At 50.3% G+C, this 25,478-nt stretch overlaps 1 protein-coding gene across 3 annotated transcripts in view; it reads left to right on the forward strand.

Moving 5' to 3' along the window:
- prex2 (phosphatidylinositol-3,4,5-trisphosphate-dependent Rac exchange factor 2) overlaps window positions 1–25,478 on the forward strand; it is a 232,719-nt gene that overhangs the window by 79,544 nt on the left and 127,697 nt on the right. For all 3 annotated transcript variants that reach the window (XM_065019468.1, XM_065019466.1, XM_065019467.1), the window contains exons 12-19: window positions 4,843–4,946; window positions 5,080–5,129; window positions 16,604–16,679; window positions 18,309–18,381; window positions 22,246–22,391; window positions 23,114–23,206; window positions 24,716–24,864; window positions 24,933–25,018. In XM_065019468.1, the coding sequence (XP_064875540.1) occupies window positions 4,843–4,946; window positions 5,080–5,129; window positions 16,604–16,679; window positions 18,309–18,381; window positions 22,246–22,391; window positions 23,114–23,206; window positions 24,716–24,864; window positions 24,933–25,018 (777 nt within the window). The remainder of the gene's footprint in view (window positions 1–4,842; window positions 4,947–5,079; window positions 5,130–16,603; window positions 16,680–18,308; window positions 18,382–22,245; window positions 22,392–23,113; window positions 23,207–24,715; window positions 24,865–24,932; window positions 25,019–25,478) is intronic.

The raw sequence follows: 25,478 nt of genomic DNA on the forward strand, positions 1-25,478 counted from the left end.
CTCTCTCCGTCTCTCTCTCCGTCTCTCTTTCCGTCTCCCTCCGTCTCTCTCCGACTCTCTCCGTCTCTCTCCGTCTCCCTCCGTCTCTCTCCGTCTCTCTCCGTCTCTCTCCGTCTCCCTCCGTCTCCCTCCGTCTCTCTCCGTCTCCCTCCGTCTCCCTCCGTCTCCCTCCGTCTCCCTCCGTCTCTCTCCGTCTCTCTCCGTCTCCCTCCGTCTCTCTCCGTCTCTCTCTCCGTCTCTCTCTCCGTCTCTCTCCGTCTCTCTCCGTCTCTCGCCGTCTCTCTCCGTCTCTCTCTCCGTCTCTCTTTCCGTTTCCCTCCGTCTCTCTCCGACTCTCTCCGTCTCCCTCCGTCTCTCTCCGTCTCCCTCCGTCTCTCTCCGACTCTCTCCGTCTCTCTCCGTCTCTCCCTCTCTCTCCGTCTCCCTCCGTCTCTCTCCGTCTCCCTCCGTCTCTCTCCGTCTCTCTCTCCGACTCCCTCCGTCTCTCTCCGTCTCTCTCCGACTCTCTCCGTCTCTCTCCGTCTCTCCCTCTCTCCGTCTCTCTCCGTCTCTCTCTCCGTCTCTCTCTCCGTCTCTCCCTCCGTCTCTCTCCGTCTCTCCGACTCTCTCCGTCTCTCTCCGTCTCTCTCCGACTCTCTCCGTCTCTCTCCGTCTCCCTCCGTCTCTCTCCCTCTCTCTCTCCGTCTCTCTCCGACTCTCTCCGACTCTCTCCGTCTCTCCCTCTCTCTCCCTCTCTCTCCGTCTCCCTCCGTCTCCCTCCGTCTCTCTCCGTCTCCCTCCGTCTCTCTCCGACTCTCTCCGACTCTCTCCGACTCTCTCCGTCTCTCTCCGTCTCTCCCTCTCTCTCCGTCTCTCTCCGTCTCTCTCCGTCTCTCTTTCCGTCTCTCTCCGACTCTCTCCGACTCTCTCCGTCTCTCTCAGTCTCTCCCTCTCTCTCCGTCTCCCTCCGTCTCCCTCCGTCTCTCTCCGTCTCTCTCCGACTCTCTCCGTCTCTCTCCGTCTCTCCCTCTCCCTCCGTCTCTCTCCGTCTCCCTCCGTCTCTCTCCGTCTCTCCCTCTCTCTCTCCGTCTCTCTCCGTCTCTCTCCGACTCTCTCCGACTCTCTCCGTCTCTCTCCGTCTCTCTCTCTCTCTCCGTCTCCCTCCGTCTCTCTCCGTCTCTCTCCGTCTCTCTCCGACTCTCTCCGTCTCTCTCCGTCTCTCCCTCTCCCTCCGTCTCTCTCCGTCTCCCTCCGTCTCTCTCCGTCTCTCCCTCTCTCTCCGTCTCCCTCCGACTCTCTCCGACTCTCTCCGTCTCTCTCCGACTCGCTCCCTCTCTCTCTCCGTCTCTCTCTCCCTCTCTCTCTCCGTCTCTCGCTCCGTCTCCCTCCGTCTTTCTCCGACTCTCTCCGTCTCTCTCCGACTCTCTCCGACTCTCTCCGTCTCTCTCCGTCTCTCTCCGTCTCCCTCCGTCTCTCTCCGTCTCTCCCTCTCTCTCCCTCTCTCTCTCCGTCTCACTCCGTCTCTCTCCGACTCTCTCCGACTCTCTCCGTCTCTCTCCGTCTCTCTCTCTCTCTCCGTCTCCCTCCATCTCTCTCCGTCTCTCCCTCTCTCTCTCCGTCTCTCTCTCCGTCTCTCTCTCCGTCTCTCCCTCTGTCTCCCTCCGTCTCTCTCCGTCTCTCCGTCTCCCTCCGTCTCTCCCTCTCTCTCCGTCTCTCTCCGTCTCCCTCCGTCTCCCTCCGTCTCTCTCCGTCTCTCTCCGACTCTCTCCGACTCTCTCCGTCTCTCTCCGTCTCTCTCCGTCTCCCTCCGTCTCCCTCCGTCTCTCTCCGTCTCCCTCCGTCTCCCTCCGTCTCTCTCTCCGTCTCTCTTTCCGTCTCCCTCCGTCTCCCTCCGTCTCTCTCCGTCTCCCTCCGTCTCTCTCCGACTCTCTCCGTCTCCCTCCGTCTCCCTTCGTCTCTCTCCGTCTCTCTCCGACTCTCTCCGTCTCTCTCCGTCTCCCTCCGTCTCTCTCCGTCTCCCTCCGTCTCCCTCCGTCTCTCCCTCTCTCTCCGTCTCCCTCCCTCTCCCTCCGTCTCTCTCCGTCTCTCTCCGTCTCTCTCCGACTCTCTCCGTCTCTCTCCGTCTCTCTCCGTCTCTCCCTGTCTCTCTCCGTCTCCCTCCGTCTCTCTCCGTCTCTCTCCGTCTCTCTCCGACTCTCTCCGACTCTCTCCGTCTCTCTCCGTCTCTCTCCGTCTCTCTCCGTCTCCCTCCGTCTCCCTCCGTCTCTCTCCGTCTCCCTCCGTCTCTCTCCGTCTCTCTCTCCGTCTCTCTTTCCGTCTCCCTCCGTCTCCCTCCGTCTCTCTCCGTCTCCCTCCGTCTCTCTCCGACTCTCTCCGACTCTCTCCGTCTCCCTCCGTCTCCCTTCGTCTCTCTCCGTCTCTCTCCGACTCTCTCCGTCTCTCTCCGTCTCCCTCCGTCTCTCTCCGTCTCCCTCCGTCTCTCTCCGTCTCCCTCCGTCTCCCTCCGTCTCTCTCCGTCTCTCCCTCTCTCTCCGTCTCCCTCCCTCTCCCTCCGTCTCTCTCCGTCTCTCCCTCTCTCTCCGTCTCCCTCCGTCTCTCTCCGTCTCTCCGACTCTCTCCGTCTCTCTCTGACTCTCTCTGTCTCTCTCTCTCTCTCCATCTGTATGTCTCTCTGTCTCATTCAATTTAAGGGCTTTATTGGCATGAGAAACATATGTTAACATTGCCGAAGCAAGTGAAGTAGATAATAAACAAAAGTTAAATAAACAGTAAACATTACAATCCCAAAAGTTACAAAATAATGAAGACATTTCAAATGTGCAAATAGTTAAAGTACAATTGGGAAGATAACTTAACATAGACATGGTTTGTATTTACAATGGGTTTGTTCTTCACTTGTTGACCTTTACTTGTGGCAACAGGTCACAAATCTTGCTGCTGTGATGGCACACTGTGGTATTTTACCCAATAGATATGGGAGTATATCGAATAGATTTTGATAATTAGCAGGCATCGGCCTAATTCGGCTCTGCATGCATTAATTGGTGTTTTATGTTGTAAACTGCACCCTTGTCTCACCCATTGCCCTTTTGCAAAAAAACAATGTTATTTTTCAGTTTAATACTACATGTGTTGTTTGAGTAAATTTGATATTTTATGATGTCATATACTTTACCCCCAATGCCACTTTGGAGGGTTTTGTAATATAATCCATCATGCCAGAAGGAATCAAAAGCATCCTTAAATCAACAAAACATTCAAATAGTTTCCCTCTGCTTTTCTGTTGAACATGCTGGTTTATTAGTGTGTGTAATGTGGTCTGTTCTGTGTTTGGGTAAGAAGATACGGCAGAGCGGTTTCCCATGTTACTGGTGACACATATTCCTCTATAGTTATTAGGGTCTAATTTGTCACCTTTTATAAATATATATATATATATATTGGGGGTTATGAGCTTCCAGTTCCAAATATCAGGGAAGCAGCCCCTCTCCAAAACCAGGTTGAATAGTTTTAAAAAGGCATTGTGTAATACTGTGTTTTAAGCATTTCACAGCCCACCTCTCTGTCTCTCTGTCTGTGTCTCCATCTGTCTGTGTCTCTCCATCTGTCTGTCTCTCTCTGTCTCTCCATCTGTCTGTCTCTCTCTGTCTCTCCATCTGTCTGTCCGTCTGTCTGTCTGTCTGTCTGTCTGTCTGTCTGTCTCTGTCTGTCTGTCTGTCTCTGTCTGTGTCTCCATCTGTCTGTGTCTCTCCATCTGTCTGTCTCTCTGTGTGTGTGTGTCTCTCCTGTCTGTCTGTCTGTCTGTCTGTCTGTCTGTGTGTCTGTGTGTCTGTGTCTGTCTGTCTGTGTCTGTCTCCATCTGTCTGTCTCTCTCTGTGTGTGTGTGTGTGTGTGTGTGTGTGTGTGTGATAAATAGCTTTGGGTTCAACAAGTGAAGCCTTTCAGAGCAGTAATTTCACCCGTATGCTTTTTATTTACATAGACCAGTGTAGAGCAGATGTCTTATTTAAAACTCTCCTACCAGACTGTTTAGATAACAGCTTACATATAACCATCTCTTCTCACCATGCCGTTTATTTCATGTAGTTTAAAATGGCTGCTCTGCGGCTGCGGATTAGGACTGTGTGATGCATTTAGTGTGTCGAGCTGTGGCCGGGGTCCTGCTTACATCATTTACACTGCACCCTACACACACACACACACACACACACACACACACAGACAGACGGTACCTTTCCCCACGGCTCTGTACGTGTTTTATTTGTTCCTGAAAAGAATTGGGTCTGTGGCCAAGCGGGGTCCTAAATCACTCCCACTGCTTTATTGCTTCCTAACGCCGAGTGAGTCCAGGGGTTTAGACTTGAGTTAGTTCTACTCCCTGGTGGTGAGGCTAGCCCCCTTAACTCCCAGCCCCTGATAGCTCTCTGTCTAACACACACACACACACACACTAATGAATAAGTATCCAGGATTGGTTATCATAATAACTGTAATGGAACATGCTACAGTACCAGTACAAGATGCTGATCCAACTGATTTCTTTTCGGAGGGTCTTGGAAAAGTATAGTGAAAGAGAGATGCTTTTTAACACAGCAGCTGTTATCTGTAACCCCTCTGCTTTACAATTTGAATGTTCTCTGACACACTAGTACAACTGAACTGGTTCAGGCATGGTTTGAATGTGATAAAACCTATTATATTTACCAATGCACCCCCCCCCCCCCAAAAAGAACTTGACTATGATTTGTATGTTGGACCCATGCATAAGTAGTTGAACGTTTTTAAAAGATGAACTACAACACTCCAACCAACCGTGATATCATATGCTTCCTATGTATTTCACCTTGCCAATTGTGTCTTCAGTCACAGACAAACACCAGTTCAAGCCAGAGCCGGTGCTGTACCGTTTCCGCTACGATGACGGGACCTACCACCCCAGGAGTGACATGCAGGACGTCATCTCCAAGGTAACCAGTTCTCCTCTTCTGGGGGGTCCGGATGAACAGACACTCATCCGTTGTATCGGGAGACCTGTAGCAACATTCAGCTGTTGTCGTACTTCTATGAAATATCTCTCTTCCTGTGTCTCCCTCCCTACAGGGTGTCAGACTCTTCTGCAGGCTTCATAGTCTCTTCACTCCGGTCATCAGGTACAGTACGGTAGGGATGTGTCTCAAGTGACAGCCTTTCCCCTATATAGTGTAATACTTTCGACCAAGGCCCATAGGGCTAAGGTCTGAAGTCGTGCACTATGTAGGGGATAGGGTGCCATTTGGGAGACGCAGACTAGGCCACGCCAGGTGGCCACTGCGTCTTCCAGTCCATTACACGTGTCTCTCCCCGTCTCTGGCAGGTGTGCCGGCCCAGTGTTACCGTAGCGCCCAGTTCTCAGAACTTTAAATAGCACCAGCACCACAGAGAAGGAGAAATGAGAGGGAAAAATGACATGATGAACTAAAGTATGAAGTCATTGTTTGGAAAGACAAGGTTTGAGAGAGAGGAGAGCCAAGGTTTGAGAGCAGGGGAGAGCCAAGGTTTGAGAGAGAGGAGAGCAGGGGAGAGCCAAGGTTTGAGAGAGAGGAGAGCAGGGGAGAGCCAAGGTTTGAGAGAGAGGAGAGCAGGGGAGATGGAAAGAGTTGGTGTGGAGGGTTATGGAGTGGGGCAGTACTAGGGATAGTCCTAGAACTAGATCTACTACTGACTCCATACAATACTGATGTAGCCATCCACCCCTGTAGCTACAGTAGGAGAGGAGAGGGGGTAGAGGAGGAGAGGGGGTAGAGGAGGAGAGGAGGAGAGGGGGTAGAGGAGGAGAGGGGGTAGAGGAGGAGAGGGGGTAGAGGAGGAGAGGGGGAGAGGGGAGAGGGGGTAGAGGAGGAGAGGGGGTAGAGGAGGAGAGGAGAGGGGGTAGAGGAGGAGAGGAGGAGAGGAGAGGGGTAGAGGAGGAGGGGGGTAGAGGGGGAGAGGCGGAGAGGAGAGGGGGTAGAGGAGGAGAGGGGGTAGAGGGAGGAGAGGGGGTAGAGGAGGAGAGGGGGAGAGGAGGAGAGGGGGAGAGGAGGAGAGGAGAGGGAGGAGAAGGGGTAGAGGAGGGGAGGAGAGGAGAGGGGGTAGAGGAGGAGAGGGGGTAGAGGAGGAGAGGGGGAGAGAAGGAGAGGGGGTAGAGGAGGAGAGGAGGTAGAGGAGGAGAGAGGAGAGGGGGTAGAGGAGGAGAGGAGAGGGAGGAGAAGGGGTAGAGGAGAGGAGGAGAGGGGGTAGAGGAGGAGAGGGGGTAGAGGAGGAGAGGAGAGGGGGTAGAGGAGCTGAGGGGGAGAGGGGAGAGGAGGAGAGAGAGGGGGTAGAGGAGGAGAGGGGGGAGAGGGGGTAGAGGAGGAGAGGGGGAGAGGAGGAGAGGAGAGGGGTAGAGGAGGAGAGGAGAGGGGGTAGAGGAGGAGAGGAGAGGGGGTAGAGGAGGAGAGGATAGGGGTAGAGGAGGAGAGGATAGGGGGTAGAGGAGGAGAGGGGGTAGAGGAGGAGAGGGGGTAGAGGAGGAGAGGATAGGGGGTAGAGGAGGAGGAGGGGGGAGAGGAGGAGAGGGGGAGAGGAGGAGAGGGGGTAGAGGAGGAGAGGGGGTAGAGGAGGAGAGGAGAGGGGGTAGAGGAGGAGAGGAGAGGGGGTAGAGGAGAAGAGGAGAGGGAGGAGAAGGGGTAGAGGAGGGGAGGAGAGGAGAGGGGGTAGAGGAGGAGAGGGGGAGAGGAGGAGAGGGGGTAGAGGAGGAGAGGAGAGGGGGGGAGAGGAGGGTAGAGGAGGAGAGGAGAGGAGGAGAAGGGGTAGAGGGGAGGAGAGGAGAGGGGGTAGTGGAGGAGAAGAGAGAGGGGGTAGAGGAGAAAGGAGAAGAGAGGGGGTAGAGGAGGTGAGGAGAGGGGTAGAGGAGAAAGGAGAGGAGGAGAGGAGAGGGGATAGAGGAGAAAGGAGAGGAGGGGGGTAGAGGAGAAAGGAGAGAAGAGGGGGTAGATGAGGAGAAGAGAGGGGTAGAGGAGAAAGGAGAAGAGAGGGTAGAGGAGGAGAAGAGAGAGGGGTAGAGGAGAAGAGCAAGGGGGTAGAGGAGAAAGGAGAGGAGAGGGGTAGAGGAGAAGAGCGAAGGGGTAGAGGGAGAGGAGAGGGAGAGAGGAGAGGAGAGGGGTAGAGGAGAGAGGGAGAGGGGTAGAGGAGAGGGGTAGAGGAGAAGGAGAGAGGAGAGGGGTAGAGGAGAGAGGAGAGGGGTAGAGGAGAGAGGAGAAGGGTAGAGGAGAGAGGGGGAGAGGGGTAGAGGAGAAGGGTAGAGGAGAGAGGAGAAGGGTAGAGGAGAAGGGGTAGTGCTTACAGGACAGTACTTTACACACACTTCTAACAGTACTTAGGCATTAACACAGTGCCTATAAGAGAAAGGTTTCTTCCATCCAGTATTGATGGAGTCATCAGCCCCTGTAGCTACAGTCTCATTAGAGTTCAATCAAAGCATCGCCTCAGGCCATTTCATGTCCAACACAGACATCCAATAACAGAAACACTGCCTCTGTGGTGTAACACATTAGCCAGAACACCATGCAATCATCCCAAATGGCAACCTATTCAATAGGGCTCTGGTCAAAAGTAGTGCACTATAAAGGGAATAGGTTGTCATGTGGGATGATTCCACGGTGTTAGACTGTAGCTACAGGGGCTGATGACTCCATCAATGCTGGCCGGATGACAGAGTAATGTCCCCTAATGTTCTCTTATATTGTTACACAAACAACACTAAGGAAGCTCTTCATCCCAACTGTCCATCGACACTCTGTTACACTTCGTGTACTGTGGCGAAGGAAGCGGGCGTGCCAGGATTACCCCGATCGCACCCGTTTTCAATTTAGTCTGTTCAGAAGACGTGTTGCATGAATATTTCCGTAGCTGGATGTGTTGAACCCGGGGTGCATGTGTCTGCCAGCCCGGGGTGCATGTGTCTGCCAGCCCGGGGTGCATGTGTCTGCCAGCCCGGGGTGCATGTGTCTGCTGCCAGCTCGGGGTGCATGTGTCTGCCAGCCCGGGGTGCATGTGTCTGCCAGCCCGGGGTGCATGTGTCTGCCAGCCCGGGGTGCATGTGTCTGCCAGCCCGGGGTGCATGTGTCTGCCAGCCCGGGGTGCATGTGTCTGCCAGCCCGGGGTGCATGTGTCTGCCAGCCCGGGGTGCATGTGTCTGCTGCCAGCTCGGGGTGCATGTGTCTGCCAGCCCGGGGTGCATGTGTCTGCCAGCCCGGGGTGCATGTGTCTGCCAGCCCGGGGTGCATGTGTCTGCCAGCCCGGGTGCATGTGTCTGCCAGCCCGGGGTGCATGTGTCTGCCAGCTCGGGTGCATGTGTCTGCCAGCCCGGGGTGCATGTGTCTGCCAGCCCGGGGTGCATGTGTCTGCCAGCCCGGGGTGCATGTGTCTGCCAGCCCGGGGTGCATGTGTCTGCCAGTTCGGGGTGCATGTGTCTGCCAGCCCGGGGTGCATGTGTCTGCCAGCCCGGGGTGCATGTGTCTGCCAGCCCGGGGTGCATGTGTCTGCCAGCCCGGGGTGCATGTGTCTGCCAGCCCGGGGTGCATGTGTCTGCCAGCCCGGGGTGCATGTGTCTGCCAGCCCGGGGTGCATGTGTCTGCCAGCCCGGGGTGCATGTGTCTGCCAGCCCGGGGTGCATGTGTCTGCCAGCCCGGGGTGCATGTGTCTGCCAGCTCGCATACAGAGGATAAGAGACGTGTCGACTGATATGGGCTTTGACACCAAATATTTTTATATCCTGAGCTCTGACACTGTTGACACTGTCCGCATCCCAAATAGAACCCTATTCCCTGCATAGTGCACTACTTTTTACCGGATCTCGTTGGACCCTGGTGAAAAGTAGTGCACTATTAAGGGAATAGGGTGCCATTTGGCACACAGGCACGTATAGGAGCAATATCGACCTCCTAAAAACAGCTTCATTTATTAAACATTGCGATCGATTGCTTGAGAGTCGAACGGTCAGTTTCAGATCGGATGTTAAAAGCGTCCAAATCGATGTCTGCTTTCCACAGCACCTCTCTGTGTTTATGTAGGTCACAGCCCAAACGCTACAGACCCACTAAAGGCCATAGGATCAATATAGACAGACACGTTGCATCGGTCACACGTAAGGGACTGTGTCACTTCTATACATTCCATTTCAATGCCCACACCCCATGGCCCATACAGACAGGGTGTCAGTCTTTGTAGCTCTGCTGAATGGATGTTACACCATGACCAACTGTCAGGAACCACACCATGGTGGGGGTAGAGGAGAGGGGGTAGATGAGGAGAGAGGAGGAGACCATGGTGGGGGATAGAGGAGGAGACCATGGTGGGGGATAGAGGAGGAGACCGTGGTGGGGGATAGAGGAGGAGACCATGGTGGGGGATAGAGGAGGAGACCATGGAGGGGGTAGAGGAGGAGACCATGGAGGGGGTAGAGGAGGAGACCATGGTGGGGGATAGAGGAGGAGACCATGGGGGGATAGAGGAGGAGACCATGGAGGGGGATAGAGGACGAGACCATGGTGGGGGTAGAGAAGGAGACCATGGTGGGGATAGAGGACGAGACCATGGTGGGGGATAGAGGAGGAGACCGTGGTGGGGGTAGAGGAGGAGACCATGGAGGGGGGTAGAGAAGGAGACCATGGTGGGGGATAGAGGACGAGACCATGGTGGGGGATAGAGGAGGAGACCATGGTGGGGGATAGAGGAGGAGACCATGGAGGGGGTAGAGGAGGAGACCATGGTGGGGATAGAGGAGGAGACCATGGTGGGGGATAGAGGAGGAGACCATGGTGGGGGATAGAGGAGGAGACCATGGTGGGGATAGAGGAGGAGACCATGGAGGGGGTAGAGAAGGAGACCATGGTGGGGGGTAGAGGAGGAGACCATGGTGGGGGATAGAGGAGGAGACCGTGGTGGGGGATAGAGGAGGAGACCGTGGTGGGGGATAGAGGAGGAGACCGTGGTGGGGGGAGAAGGAGACCATGGTGGGGGATAGAGGAGGAGACCATGGTGGGGGATAGAGGAGGAGACCATGGTGGGGGATAGAGGAGGAGACCATGGTGGGGGATAGAGGAGGAGACCGTGGTGGGGGATAGAGGAGGAGACCGTGGTGGGGGATAGAGGAGGAGACCGTGGTGGGGGGTAGAGAAGGAGACCATGGTGGGGGATAGAGGAGGAGACCATGGTGGGGGATAGAGGACGAGACCATGGTGGGGGATAGAGGAGGAGACCATGGTGGGGGATAGAGGAGGAGACCATGGTGGGGGATAGAGGAGGAGACCATGGTGGGGGATAGAGGAGGAGACCGTGGTGGGGGGTAGAGAAGGAGACCATGGTGGGGGATAGAGGAGGAGACCATGGTGGGGGATAGAGGAGGAGACCATGGTGGGGGATAGAGGAGGAGACCATGGTGGGGGGTAGAGAAGGAGACCATGGTGGGGGATAGAGGAGGAGACCATGGTGGGGGATAGAGGAGGAGACCATGGTGGGGGATAGAGGAGGAGACCGTGGTGGGGGTAGAGAAGGAGACCGTGGTGGGGGATAGAGGAGGAGACCATGGTGGGGGATAGAGGAGGAGACCATGGTGGGGGATAGAGGAGGAGACCATGGTGGGGGATAGAGAAGGAGACCGTGGTGGGGGATAGAGGAGGAGACCGTGGTGGGGGATAGAGGAGGATACCATGGTGGGGGATAGAGGAGGAGACCATGGTGGGGGATAGAGGAGGAGACCATGGTGGGGGATAGAGGAGGAGACCATGGTGGGGGGTAGAGGAGGAGACCATGGTGGGGGGTAGAGAAGGAGACCATGGTGGGGGATAGAGGAGGAGACCATGGTGGGGGATAGAGGAGGAGACCGTGGTGGGGGTAGAGAAGGAGACCGTGGTGGGGGATAGAGGAGGAGACCGTGGTGGGGGATAGAGGAGGAGACCATGGTGGGGGATAGAGGAGGAGACCATGGTGGGGGATAGAGAAGGAGACCGTGGTGGGGGATAGAGGAGGAGACCGTGGTGGGGGGATAGAGGAGGAGACCGTGGTGGGGGATAGAGGAGGAGACCATGGTGGGGGATAGAGGAGGAGACCATGGTGGGGGATAGAGGAGGAGACCATGGTGGGGGTAGAGGAGGAGACCATGGTGGGGGGTAGAGAAGGAGACCATGGTGGGGGATAGAGGAGGAGACCGTGGTGGGGGATAGACGAGGAGACCGTGGTGGGGGATAGAGGAGGAGACCGTGGTGGGGATAGAGGAGGAGACCGTGGGGGGATAGAGGAGGAGACCATGGTGGGGGATAGAGAAGGAGACCATGGTGGGGGATAGAGAAGGAGACCATGGTGGGGGATAGAGGAGGAGACCATGGTGGGGATAGAGGAGGAGACCATGGGGGATAGAGGAGGAGACCATGGTGGGGGATAGAGGAGGAGACCGTGGTGGGGGGTAGAGAAGGAGACCATGGTGGGGGGTAGAGAAGGAGACCATGGTGGGGGGTAGAGAAGGAGACCATGGTGGGGGGTAGAGAAGGAGACCATGGTGGGGAGAAGAGGAGGAGACCATGGTTAGGAGAAGAGGAGGAAACCATGGTGGGGAGAAGAGGAGGAGACCATGGTGGGGAGAAGAGGAGGAGACCATGGTGGGGAGAAGAGGAGGAGACCATGGTGGGGAGAAGAGGAGGAGACCATGGTGGGGAGAAGGGGAGGAGTAGAGTTGAAGTTTACAGAAAGTCCTGCTGGTAGGCTCAGCTGTGTGTCTGTGCCATTAAATAAGTTGTACACAGAATAGTGTACTGTACATTAACTTAAGAGAGTGGTGGATGACCCTGTCAATCTAGCTGTGTTGACACAGGGTAGAAATATGCCTAAGGTTTTGAAGGAGAGAGAGAGAGAGAGAGAGAGAGAGAGAGAGAGAGAGAGAGAGAGAGAGAGAGAGAGAGAGAGAGAGAGAGAGAGAGAGAGAGAGAGAGAGAGAGAGAGAGAGAGAGAGAGAGAGAGAGAGAGAGAGAGAGAGAGAGAGAGAGAGAGAGAGAGAGAGAGAGAGAGAGAGAGAGAGAGAGAGAGAGAGAGAGAGAGAGAGAGAGAGAGAGAGAGAGAGAGAGAGAGAGAGAGAGAGAGAGAGAGAGAGAGAGAGAGAGAGAGAGAGAGAGAGAGAGAGAGATCCCTCACAATGCATTCCTGGCTCTGTGTGTGATGAGTGCCTCTGCCGTGTGTGTATCTTTCACAATGGGTCTCTGGCCCTTGGAATGCCAGGCCTCTAATTGGAGCGTTCAGCCCCTACCTAATTAGGTGGAATTTCCTGGCTGACGAAGCGAGTGTGTGTGACGCCCCTGCTTTCCCCACAAGAAAGCAGTGAATCCGCCCCCACAACCGGGTCCCTCGGGCCATTTTAGTGTTACACTTCTCTCCTGTAGGGATACATGCAGCCCCCGCAGTCAGTGCCTGTGCTCCAAATGGCAACCTAATGCACTACTTTTGACTTGGGCCATTTGGGACGGAGCCCTACACTTCTACCGGCTCTACTGACAGGACACACAATGATGTGGTTTGAACCGATCAATTCCTATGGATTGTAAAATAATGAAAGGTATGCCAGTATGCCTGCCAGTCTCGCCTTGCTGGACTGGGCCTGATGATGATGATTATTTATTTTAGGGGGTGGATCAGTTTTAATATTGCAGATAGATTGTAGCTTCCATCAATGTAATTGTCTGCATCATTTCCAATCCCCCATATATATATATTTTGTAAATATATACATACACTACCGGTGTGAATTGTTAGAACACCTACTCATTCAGGGGGTTTTCTTACACCGCTGACACACAGCAGCTTTTCAGCATTTTTTGTTATTTCTGTATAACAACAAAAATTGACCAAAGTTGGCTCTTTTACAACGAGGGTCAATGGGAAAGACTGTTTGTTTCCCCCAATTAGTGGGTGTGGTGGAGGGGAATTACTTCTTGCGACGTGAATATCGACTCAGAGTAGCCCTTTGCGGTGTCCATAAAAATGAGAATCAGTTACGGGTGGGTGTACGATATGGACACGCTGCCTTTTCCAATGGGCTGCGTAGCAATTCTCCACCCACCTGAACCCTTTCTCACATTTAACAGTGCCCGGAAACACTGCAGCCATTTTAAATCCATCACAGGGAGTTTGCAAGTGCACACTTCTGGAAAAGGACGGAGAATTGTGTCTTAACCCTAAGAGGCGACCGGGCTGCCTCCCATTTAGAGGGAATGTAGTCCAGAGGGCAGGAGGCAAGCTGAAACTCCTCTCTGACCTTAACCACTTTTCAGCCACTAGCTCTTCAGTTCAGCTCTGCCTCCTTATGCCAGGCATATGGCTTCCCGCTGGCACAGTCTTTACCCCTCGTTTTTCACTCTGACAGTCTGCTCTTAACCCCCCCCCGTCTGTCCGTACCCCCAGGCCCGCCCGCTAATTCTGAGGGGGAAAACAGCCAGCCTCCTGCCTCCCTGGCTCTTTTCCTGGAGGTCTGGGCATGGCACAGCAGAGCAACGTGCCTAACTAACAAATACCATACATCACACCACCCCCGCCCTCATCAGTGTCCAGACCCGGTGTCTAACACAGTAATGCAGTTGAATGTCCCACTATGGTTGTGGTGGTCCTGGACTTTCCAGCCCTGACCAAAGCCCCTGTGTGTCCGTAGGGAGATCCCTGTGTTCATGGGAAAATCACCCACCGACGCGGTTCAGTCACATTTCCTGGTCTGTTTGTGTGTGTGTGTGTGTGTATGTGTACGCGTGCGTACAGTATGGGTGTGTGTCACAGTATGGGTGTGTGTGACAGTGACATTCCCTGGTCTGGCAGGCAGAGGAGGGGTCAGCTGACTGAGTCGGTCATAGTGGTAACACTGTGATAACACACAGTCCCAAATATCACCCTGTTCCCTTATAGAGTCAAACGTAGTGCACTATGTAGGGAATAGGGCGCCGTTTGGGACACAGACACAGTACACAAATGTTCTCCCCTCTCCTGTAGACCCACAGCCTGTTAGGGTCTCTACTGACGGACATTACTTTTGATGGATAGTATGAAGTACTTGACCAAAGTACTTGACCAGTACTGAATGAATGGAGAACATAAATGTTCTGGGGTCTCCTCCCACAGTCGTATCCAGTTGGGGGCAGTAATACATCTACATTTGATGCTCAGAGTTGACAGAACTCTGTTCTTGTTACTTTCACTGTTCAAATGTCAAGTTGAAGGGGATTCGGTGATGTGGACTGTTAGAACTGTTCTTTAGTCTGTCCTAAATTGGATTAGAACTGTTCTTTAGTCTGTCCTAAATCGGATTAGAACTGTTCTTTAGTCTGTCCTAAATCGGATTAGAACTGCTCTTTAGTCTGTCCTAAATCGGATTAGAACTGTTCTTTAGTCTGTCCTAAATCGGATTAGAACTGTTCTTTAGTCTGTCCTAAATCGGATTAGAACTGCTCTTTAGTCTGTCCTAAATCGGATTAGAACTGTTCTTTAGTCTGTCCTAAATCGGATTAGTACTGTTCTTTAGTCTGTCCTAAATCGGATTAGAACTGTTCTTTAGTCTGTCCTAAATCGGATTAGAACTGTTCTTTAGTCTGTCCTAAATCGGATTAGAACTGTTCTTTAGTCTGTCCTAAATCGGATTAGAACTGTTCTTTAGTCTGTCCTAAATCGTATTATAACTGTTCTTTAGTCTGTCCTAAATCACATTAGTACTGTTCTATGTCTAGCCTGTGTCGTATTAGAACTGTTCTTTAGTCTGTCCTAAATCAGATTAGTACTGCTCTATGTCTGTCCTAAATCAGATTAGAACTGCTCTATGTCTGTCCTAAATCAGATTAGTACTGCTCTATGTCTGTCCTAAATCGGATTAGAACTGTTCTTTAGTCTGTCCTAAATCGGATTAGAACTGTTCTTTAGTCTGTCCTAAATCGGATTAGAACTGTTCTTTAGTCTGTCCTAAATCGTATTATAACTGTTCTTTAGTCTGTCCTAAATCACATTAGTACTGTTCTATGTCTAGCCTGTGTCGTATTAGAACTGTTCTTTAGTCTGTCCTAAATCAGATTAGTACTGCTCTATGTCTGTCCTAAATCAGATTAGAACTGCTCTGTCTGTCCTAAATCAGATTAGTACTGCTCTATGTCTGTCCTAAATCAGATGAGTACTGCTCTATGTCTGTCCTAAATCAGATTAGTACTGCTCTATGTCTGTCCTAAATCAGATGAGTACTGCTCTATGTCTGTCCTAAATCAGATTAGTACTGCTCTATGTCTGTCCTAAATCAGATTAGTACTGCTCTATGTCTGTCCTAAATCAGATTAGTACTGCTCTATGTCTGTCCTAAATCAGATTAGTACTGTTCTATCTCTAGCCTGTGTCATATTAGAACTGCTCTATGTCTGTCCTAAATCAGATTAGTACTGCTCTATGTCTGTCCTAAATCAGATTAGTACTGCTCTATGTCTGTCCTAAATCACATTAGTACTGCTCTATGTCTGTCCTAAATCAGATTAGTACTGTTCTATGTCTGTCCTAAATCAGATTAGTACTGCTCTATGTCTGTCCTAAATCAGATTAGTACTGCTCTATGTCTGTCCTAAATCAGATTAGTACTGTTCTATGTCTGTCCTAAATCACATTAGTACTGCTCTATGTCTGTCCTAAATCAGATTAGTACTGCTCTATGTCTGTCCTAAATCAGATTAGTACTGCTCTATGTCTGTCCTAAATCAGATTAGTACTGTTCTATGTCTGTCCTAAATCAGATTAGTACTGCTCTATGTCTGTCCTAAATCAGATTAGTACTGTTCTATGTCTGTCCTAAATCAGATTAGTACTGTTCTATGTCTGTCCTAAATCAGATTAGTACTGTTCTATGTCTGTCCTAAATCAGATTAGTACTGTTCTATGTCTGTCCTAAATCACATTAGTACTGTTCTATGTCTGTCCTAAATCAGATTAGTACTGCTCTATGTCTGTCCTAAATCACATTAGTACTGTTCTATGTCTGTCCTAAATCAGATTAGTACTGCTCTATGTCTGTCCTAAATCAGATTAGTACTGTTCTATGTCTGTCCTAAATCAGATTAGTACTGTTCTATGTCTGTCCTAAATCAGATTAGTACTGTTCTATGTCTGTCCTAAATCACATTAGTACTGTTCTATGTCTGTCCTAAATCAGATTAGTACTGTTCTATGTCTGTCCTAAATCACATTAGTACTGTTCTATGTCTGTCCTAAATCACATTAGTACTGTTCTATGTCTGTCCTAAATCAGATTAGTACTGTTCTATGTCTGTCCTAAATCAGATTAGTACTGCTCTATGTCTGTCCTAAATCAGATTAGTACTGTTCTATGTCTGTCCTAAATCAGATTAGTACTGCTCTATGTCTGTCCTAAATCAGATTAGTACTGCTCTATGTCTAGCCTGTGTCGTATTAGAACTGTTCTTTAGTCTGTCCTAAATCAGATTAGTACTGCTCTATGTCTAGCCTGTGTCGTATTAGAACTGTTCTTTAGTCTGTCCTAAATCAGATTAGTACTGCTCTATGTCTAGCCTGTGTCGTATTCTAACTGGTCTCTGTTTTTCGGTCCACCCAGGGACAAGGACTACCACCTGAGAACGTACAAGTCGGTGGTGATGGCCAACAAGTTGATAGACTGGCTCATAGCACAGGTAAAACCTACATCTCACCTCCTTTCTTTTCCTGACCCCTGACCCCTAACCCTACATCTTTCCTCCCTTCTCTCCCTAACCCCAACCCTCCTTCACATGTTATTCTGAATGGTCTCTATTGGCATGTACATGTATGTATATTTGGACCCCCCCCCCCCCTCCTCTGGAAAACATTGAAAGATGAAAGAGAGGAAGGAAGAAAGAAACAGAGGAAGAAAGGGAACAGGGAAATGTGTGTTTTGTCAACAGGCCGGTCAGAGGTCGCAGACTGAGACAACAAACCACAAAACAGGCCTCGGAGTCTTCTAGTGTGTGTGTGTGCGGGTTGCCGTTCCACAGAGGAACTAGGGGAAGCCAGACGGAGTGGGAACATCATTGTGATTATATGACTGATCTCTATTGGCCCTGACATGGAGCTTTGAGCTCCACAGATTGATAGTCTCATACAGGATACTGACTGACGGGGAAATGCTTTACAATGGAACCAACTCAAGACTGGAACTGTCCTGTGTGTGTGTGTGTGTGTGTGTGTGTGTGTGTGTGTTTGGAGAAATTAGTGTGTTGTGGCTTGGCCTGTCTGCAGGCCTGTTGGACAGAAGAACAAAGGGACGGTGTGTGTGTGACACTTTGACCGTTCTTTAAACATGCTATCCCTCTCTCTCTCTCTCCCCTCTCTCTCTCTTTCTCTCTCCCCTCTCTCTCTCTCTCTCTCTCTCTCTCTCCACTCACTATCCCCCCCATTCTCTCCCTCTCTCCCCTCTCCCCTCCCTCTCTCCCTCTCTCTCTCTCTCTCTCTCCACTCACTACCCCCATTCTCTCCCTCTCTCCCTCTCTCTCTCTCCACTCATTATCCCCCTTTCTCTCTCTCTCCACTCACTAACCCCCCATTTTCTCTCTCTCTCTCTCTCTCTCTCTCTCTCTCTCTCTCTCCACTCACTATCCCCCCATTCTCTCTCTTGCTCTCTCTCTCTCCACTCACTATCCCCCCATTCTCTCTCTCTCTCTCTCGCTCTCTCTCTCTCCACTCATTATCCCCCATTCTCTCTCTCTCTCTCTTGCTCTCTCTCTCTCCACTCACTATCCCCCCATTCTCTCTCTCGCTCTCTCTCTCTCCACTCATTATCCCCCATTCTCTCTCTCTCTCTTGCTCTCTCTCTCTCCCACTCACTATCCCCTCCATTCTCTCGCTCTCTCTCTCTCTCCACTCACTATCCCCCCCCATTCTCTCGCTCTCTCTCTCTCCACTCACTATCCCCCCCATTCTCTCTCTCTCTCTCTCTCTCTCGCTCTCTCTCTCTCCACTTACTATCCCCCTATTCTCTCTCTCTCTCGCTCTCTCTCTCTCCACTCACTATCCCCCTATTCTCTCTCTCTCTCGCTCTCTCTCCACTCACTATCCCCCTATTCTCTCTCTCTTTCTCGCTCTCTCTCTCTCCACTCACTATCCCCCCCATTCTCTGTCTCGCTCTCTTTCGCTCTCTCTCTCTCCACTCACTATCCCCCCATTCTCTGTCTCGCTCTCTTTCGCTCTCTCTCTCTCCACTCACTATCCCCCCCATTCACTCTCTCTCTCTCTCCACTCACTATCCCCCCCATTCTCCCTCTCTTTCTCGCTCTCTCTCTTTCTAGGGGGACTGCAGGACGAGGGAGGAGTCGTTGATCTTGGGGAAGGAGCTGTGTGACAATGGCTTCATGCATCACGGTACGAAAGACAGACAGACAGACGGGCAGACAGACAGACAGACGGGCAGACAGACAGACGGGCAAGCAGACAGACAGATTTCTTCACTTCATCAACATACATGTCATCTATGTAACACCACAATGTTTAGAACAAGGACTCTGAACCTTGGTCCTGGACACACACACACACACACACACACACACACACACACACACTCACATTTCGAGAGTGAGGGAGCCAGCTTGCAGAGTAAGATGGAGCTCAGAAAGGACTTGGGTCAACTGGTCTCCATGGCAACACAAGTTCTAAACCCAGACCCTCGACCTTGAAATAGTGAATATCCCCTCGAGAGACAGAAGGACAGAAAACAAACCAGAGTTTCCTCAACATTTCCCCCTGTCTCTGGCGGGATCAGATATAATGTCAATCATTATAATGGTCACTTAACAGGCCAAATAACTTATCGGCACGAATGGTGAAATTACACAGAGACGGAGGGAGGCAGGGAGGAGAAATAAAAGAAAGTGAAGTTTGATGGTTTTAGTTGTTATGACTGTTACATACAATTTGGCTCAATATGAAGCCAAACTGAATTGTAGTTTGAAGCAGTTACTTACATCATGAGGGTAATGAAGAAGAAAAAAAGATGTGTGTGTCTGTGTGTGTGTGTGTGTGTCTGTGTGTGTGTGTGTCTGTGTGTGTGTTTGTGTCTGTGTGTGTGTGTCTGTCTGTGTGTGTGTCTGTGTGTGTGTCTGTGTGTGTGTCTGTGTGTGTGTGTGTGTACAGTTGAAGTCGGAAGTTTACATACACCTTAGCCAAATATATTTAAACTCAATTTTTCACAATTCCTGACATTTAATTCAAGTAAAAAATTCCCTGTTTTAGGTCAATTAGGATCACCACTTTATTTTAAGAATGTAAAATGTCAATAATAGTAGAGAGAATGATTTATTTATGCTTTTATTTCTTTCATCACATTCCCAGTGGGTCAGAGGTTTACATACACTCAATTAGTATTTGGTAGCATTGCCTTTAAATTGATTAACTTGGGTCAAACGTTTCAGGTAGCCTTCCACAAGCTTCCCACAATAAGTTGGGTGAATTTTGGCCCATTCCTCCTGACAGAGCTGGTGTAACTGAGTCAGGTTTGTAGGCCTCCTTGCTCGCACACGCTTTCTGTTCTGCCCCCAAATGTTCTATGGGATTGAGAACAGGGCTTTGTGATGGCCACTCCAATACCTTGACTTTGTTGTCCTTAAGCTATTTTGCCACAACTTTGGAAGTATGCTTGGTGTCATTGTCCATTTGGAAGACCCAATTGCAACCAAACTTTAACTTCCTGACTGATGTCTTGAGATGTTGCTTCAATATATCCACCTAATTTTCCTCTCTCAAGATGCCATCTATTTTGTGAAGTGCACCAGTCCCTCCTGCAGCAAAGCACCCCCACAACATAATGCTGCCACCCCCGTGCTTCACGGGTGGGATGGTGTTCTTCGGCTTGCAAGCCTCCACCTTTCTCCTCCAAACATAACGATGGTTATTATGGCCAAACAGTTATATTTTTGTTTCATCAGACCAGAGGATATTTCTCCAAAAAGTACGATCTTTGTCCCCACGTGCAGTTGCAAACCGTAGTCTGGCTTTTTTATGGCGGTTTTGTGGCAGTGGCTTCTTACTTGCTGAGTGGCCTTTCAGGTTATGTCGATATAGGACTCGTTTTACTGTGGATATAGATACTTTTGTACCTATTTCCTCCAGCATCTTCACAAGGTCCTTTGCTGTTGTTCTGGGTTTGGTTTGCACTTTTCGCACCAAAGTACGTTCATCTCTAGGAGACAGAACGCGTCTCCTTCCTGAGCGGTATGACGGCTGCGTGGTCCCATGGTGTTTATACTTGCGTACTATTGTTTGTACAGATGAACGTGGTACCTTCAGGCGTTTGGATATTGCTCCCAAGGATGAACCAGACTTGTCTACAATTGTTTTCCTGAGGTCTTGACTGATTTCTTTGGATTTTCCCATGATGTCAAGCAAAGAGGCACTGAGTTTGAAGGTAGGTCTTGAAATACATCCAGAGGTACACCTCCAATTGACTCAAATGATGTAAATTAGCCTAACAGAAGCTTCTAAAGCCATGACATCATTTTCTGGAATTTTCCAAGCTATTTTAAGGCACAGTCAACTTAGTGTATGTAAACTTCTGACCCACTGGAATTGTGATACAGTGAATCATAAGTGAAATAATCTGTCTGTAAACAATTGGTTGGAAAATTACTTATGTAATGCGCAAAGTAGACTTGCCAAAACTATAGTTTGTTAACAAGACATTTGTGGAATGGTTTAAAAACGAGTTTTAATGACCCCAACCTAAGTGTATGTAAACTTTAGACTTCAACTGTGTGTGTGTGTGTGCATTCTTTGGCACAAGGGAACCCTGCTCTTGAAAAAGCAGCCTGGCTGCTATAAACAACTGGTAACTATGACGACCGGTCGTTCACACCAAGACCAACAAACATTCTCACCACAGCCATGCTAACACACACACACACACGCACGCACGCGCGCACACACACACACACACACACACACACACACACACACACACACACACACACTAATAGGAACAGCTGAGTAATGAAAGCCTTGTTTGTGCAGTGTCTCATTGTAAGTAAATAAATATAACTACTTTTACAAAGTGAGAGGAACAGAATCAACATCGTTTTTCTTTGTGTGAGTGCGAGCGCGCATCTGTGTGTGTAACAGAAACGACAGAATCTTTCTCCCAGCCTCGTTGACACGTTTATCTTTGTGTGAGTGTGAGCGCGCATCTGTGTGTGTAACAGAAACGACAGAATCTTTCTCCCAGCCTCGTTGACACGTTTATCTTTGTGTGAGTGCGAGCGCGCATCTGTGTGTGTAACAGAAACGACAGAATCTTTCTCCCAGCCTCGTTGACACGTTTATCTTTGTGTGAGTGCGAGCGCGCATCTGTGTGTGTAACAGAAACGACAGAACCTTTCTCCCAGCCTCGTTGACACGTTTATCTTTGTGTGAGTGCGAGCGCGCATCTGTGTGTGTAACAGAAACGACAGAATCTTTCTCCCAGCCTCGTTGACACGTTTATCTTTGTGTGAGTGTGAGCGCGCATTTGTGTGTGTAACAGAAACGACAGAATCTTTCTCCCAGCCTCATTGACACGTTTATCTTTGTGTGAGTGTGAGCGCGCATCTGTGTGTGTAACAGAAACGACAGAACCTTTCTCCCAGCCTCGTTGACACGTTTATCTTTGTGTGAGTGCGAGCGCGCATCTGTGTGTGTAACAGAAACGACAGAATCTTTCTCCCAGCCTCGTTGACACGTTTATCTTTGTGTGAGTGCGAGCGCGCATCTGTGTGTGTAACAGAAACGACAGCGTGCATCTGTGTGTGTAACAGAAACGACAGAATCTTTCTCCCAGCCTCATTGACACGTTTATCTTTGATCCCCAAACAAAATATTCATTACCAATGGTACCCTGTCAATAGTAGTGCACAGTATAGGGGGGTAGGGTGCCATTTGGACCGCAGTGTTCAGGATCACCTAAAGGGGATCAAAGCAGACAATGGGTTTATGCCATCAATTATCACAGAAGAGATAGAAGTAATTCAACCGCAAGGTTCATTTCGTACGGGGGGGGGGGGTGTATCTTAAATTGCATCCCATTCCCTATACAGTGCACTAGTTTTGACCAGAGGCCTATGGGCCCCCACATAGGGATTAGGTTGCCATTTAGGAGGCAGAGAGAGACGCCTTGGTAAGCTCGCTCTATTTTTGGGGACAGGCTTGAAGTAATTGTGTCTAACCTTTTCATTCTATCGTTCTTTTTCTTCCCTTCTCCAGTGTTGGAAAAGAGTGAGTTCAAAGACGAGCCTCTGCTGTTCCGTTTCTTTGCGGATGAGGAGATGGAGGGATCAAACACCAAACACAAACAAGCCATGAAGCACGACCTGAAGATAGCTGAGAATGTCATCGCCAAGTCGCTGTTGGTGAGCGATGCCTCTTGCTCTACGCGTACACTCAGGGGAAAAAAGAAACACACGCTGGGACGCTTTTATGTGCGTGCGCACACACACACACACACACACACACACACACATACAATCTTATTACCCACAGCTGAAAACTCCCACACCTCTAGGTTCTCCAGTAATGATTTAAATATGATCCTCAGCCATACAACTAATTGACAGGATATATTGGACTCTCCTCTATGCCAAGACATTTTCAGATTCTGATTCTGAATGGACTCTCCCTCTCTCCTAACTAATGTCATGTTTTCGGTCAATGGAGAGACACTACACCTCTAAAACACACACACACAGAGTAAATCTATGAGCAAACCATAAAAAGAGTACATAACAAGTCATTTCGACTCAGCAGAAAACAGAAGGTTACGGACCACATTTGCTGCAAAACGTGATTTAACACCCCAGTAAGCAAGTCCTTCTGGAGGGCTGATTAAATACCTGAGTCACTATCTGTGGGTCACAGTATCTGTGTGTGTGGTAGTGGAAGTGTGCGTGCAAGCGTGTGTGTTCTGTAAGACTGTGTATGTGTGCATGCATAATCCTGTGTGTGTGTGTGTGTGTGTTCTGTGTACGTGTTTTCTAAGACTGCCACACTTGGCTAATTTGTGTGCCTCATCATGTGGTGTGTGTGTGTGTGTGTGTTTGTGTTTCACCCACTCACAGGGAATGTGTTGTTTCAGATAAGACCCAGTGAAGGAGGTTATGGTTTCAGCCTGGAGGACAGAAACAGAGTACCCATCATCAAGTCAGTGGAGAAGGGCTCGCATGCGGAGGTGAGGGTCACACACACACACACACACTCCCAACTCACATGCAAAGCTAATCCCTATCTCTCCGCCCACATGACTGTTGTCAACACTCCCACTCCCCCCTGTGGTTTACGTGCCTGTTGACATGCCCTGCCGGTTAACCTCTACCTCTGAAGCACAGATATATTTTTACATTGCCATTTTAGTCATTTAGCAGACGCTCATATCCAGAGTGACTTACAGTAAGTAAGTACATACATGCTTCATACTTTCTCTCCAGTTCAGCCCCGAGGGTGTCTCTGATCTGGCCACGCTGAGCAGGCAACAGAACACGGAGTGTAACTGTTTCATACTTTCTCTCCAGTTCAGCCCCGAGGGTGTCTCTGATCTGGCCACGCTGAGCAGGCAACAGAACACGGAGTGTAACTGTTTCATACTTTCTCTCCAGTTCAGCCCCAAGGGTGTCTCTGATCTGGCCACGCTGAGCAGGCAACAGAACACGGAGTGTAACTGTTTCATACTTTCTCTCCAGTTCAGCCCCGAGGGTGTCTCTGATCTGGCCACGCTGAGCAGGCAACAGAACACGGAGTGTAACTGTTTCATACTTTCTCTCCAGTTCAGCCCCGAGGGTGTCTCTGATCTGGCCACGCTGAGCAGGCAACAGAACACGGAGTGTAACTGTTTCATACTTTCTCTCCAGTTCAGCCCCGAGGGTGTCTCTGATCTGGCCACGCTGAGCAGGCAACAGAACACGGAGTGTAACTGTTTCATACTTTCTCTCCAGTTCAGCCCCAAGGGTGTCTCTGATCTGGCCACGCTGAGCAGGCAACAGAACACGGAGTGTAACTTTTCAATGTCTGTTTCCACGGTGGTACATTTGAAACGTAATGCTATCGTTCAGCTCTGGTTAGTCTGTGGGCCTCAGCAGTCTGAGTAAGGCGTTTGATCATTTGTCTGAACACACACACACACACACACACACACACACACACACACACACACACACACACACACACTCTCCTCTGATCATTATTCTGAACACACACACACACACACACACACACTCCTCTGATCATTTGTTTGAACACACACACACACACACACACACACACACACACACACACACTCCTCTGATCATTATTCTGAAGGGTAGAAACCTCTGGATGTGACGGTTTGCTCTGAGTTTGAACCGGATCTGCGGTAATTGACGCTGCGGTCTGGCGCTGAAATAGACCACGTCAACACGTCAGCACATATTTGAGGTCTCCTTTTGTGTTCAGCGCCTTTGATCGTCTAGAGGACAAGGCTGGGACGAGGTTTCAGGGGAAACTCACGGGATCGATCCCAGTCTCAGCCCTAATTTCCACCAGCCTTGAAGGTGGCTGTGTTTTTTATGCCTGTCGATAGTGACGCGAACAAATGTTCAGTGAAACCACAAGGATAATGTCTCTGTGTGTGTGTGTGCGTGTGTGCGCGTGTGTGTGTGTGTCCGTAGTAGTTGTGTCATAAGCCTTGTTTCTTCTCTCTGTGTAGATGGCAGGTCTAGAGGTCGGGAGGAAGGTGTTTTGTATAAATGGAGACCTGGTGTTCCTGAGGCCCTTCCCGGAGATGGAGGCTTTCCTCAAACACTGCTTCACCAGCAAGGGACCTCTCAGAGTGCTGGTTAGCACCAAGCCTAGAGAGTAAGTTGTGTGTGTGTGTGTGTGTTTGTATAAAAACACACCTAAAACCATGTTTCCTCCTTCCTCAGGACAGTGAAGATCCCAGACTCAGCAGACGGACTGGGGTTCCAGATCAGGGGCTTTGGCCCTTCTGTGGTGCACGCTGTTGGCAGAGGTAAGACACACAGTGTATCCCCTCGCTGCCCATCTGTGACACCAGAAAATGGCATCTCTGCAGGGTTCAGCCCTGGCCTGCCTGACTCGCTGTGTGTGTATGTGTCTGTGTGTGTGTGTGTTAGTCTCAAAGTCGTGGCTGTTCCCTCTACTCTTCAAGGTCGTCGGATCAATTTACATACAATACAAGTCAAATACAATATGTGTTGCTCTTGAACGTTTCTGACATCTGAACCAGATCCTATTCAACGCTATTCAACACTTTCTGTGTTTTTCCTTTGTGTGTTTGGGAACTCATCAGGTCCCCCCCACCCTCTCCTCCTCCCGAGCCTCTTAAAAGCGGTGCTATCAGTGCCGGCGGGAGATAGGAGGCCAATCGAAAAACAATCCTGTCCTGTCTCGCCGTTCTCAGGGGAATCGATGCTTGTTTTCTTCCTAAAGCAAAACTATTGTCCAATCTA

Source organism: Oncorhynchus nerka, linkage group LG6 (assembly GCF_034236695.1).
Source record: "Oncorhynchus nerka isolate Pitt River linkage group LG6, Oner_Uvic_2.0, whole genome shotgun sequence".
In the NCBI taxonomy this organism is placed as follows: Eukaryota; Metazoa; Chordata; class Actinopteri; order Salmoniformes; family Salmonidae; genus Oncorhynchus; species Oncorhynchus nerka.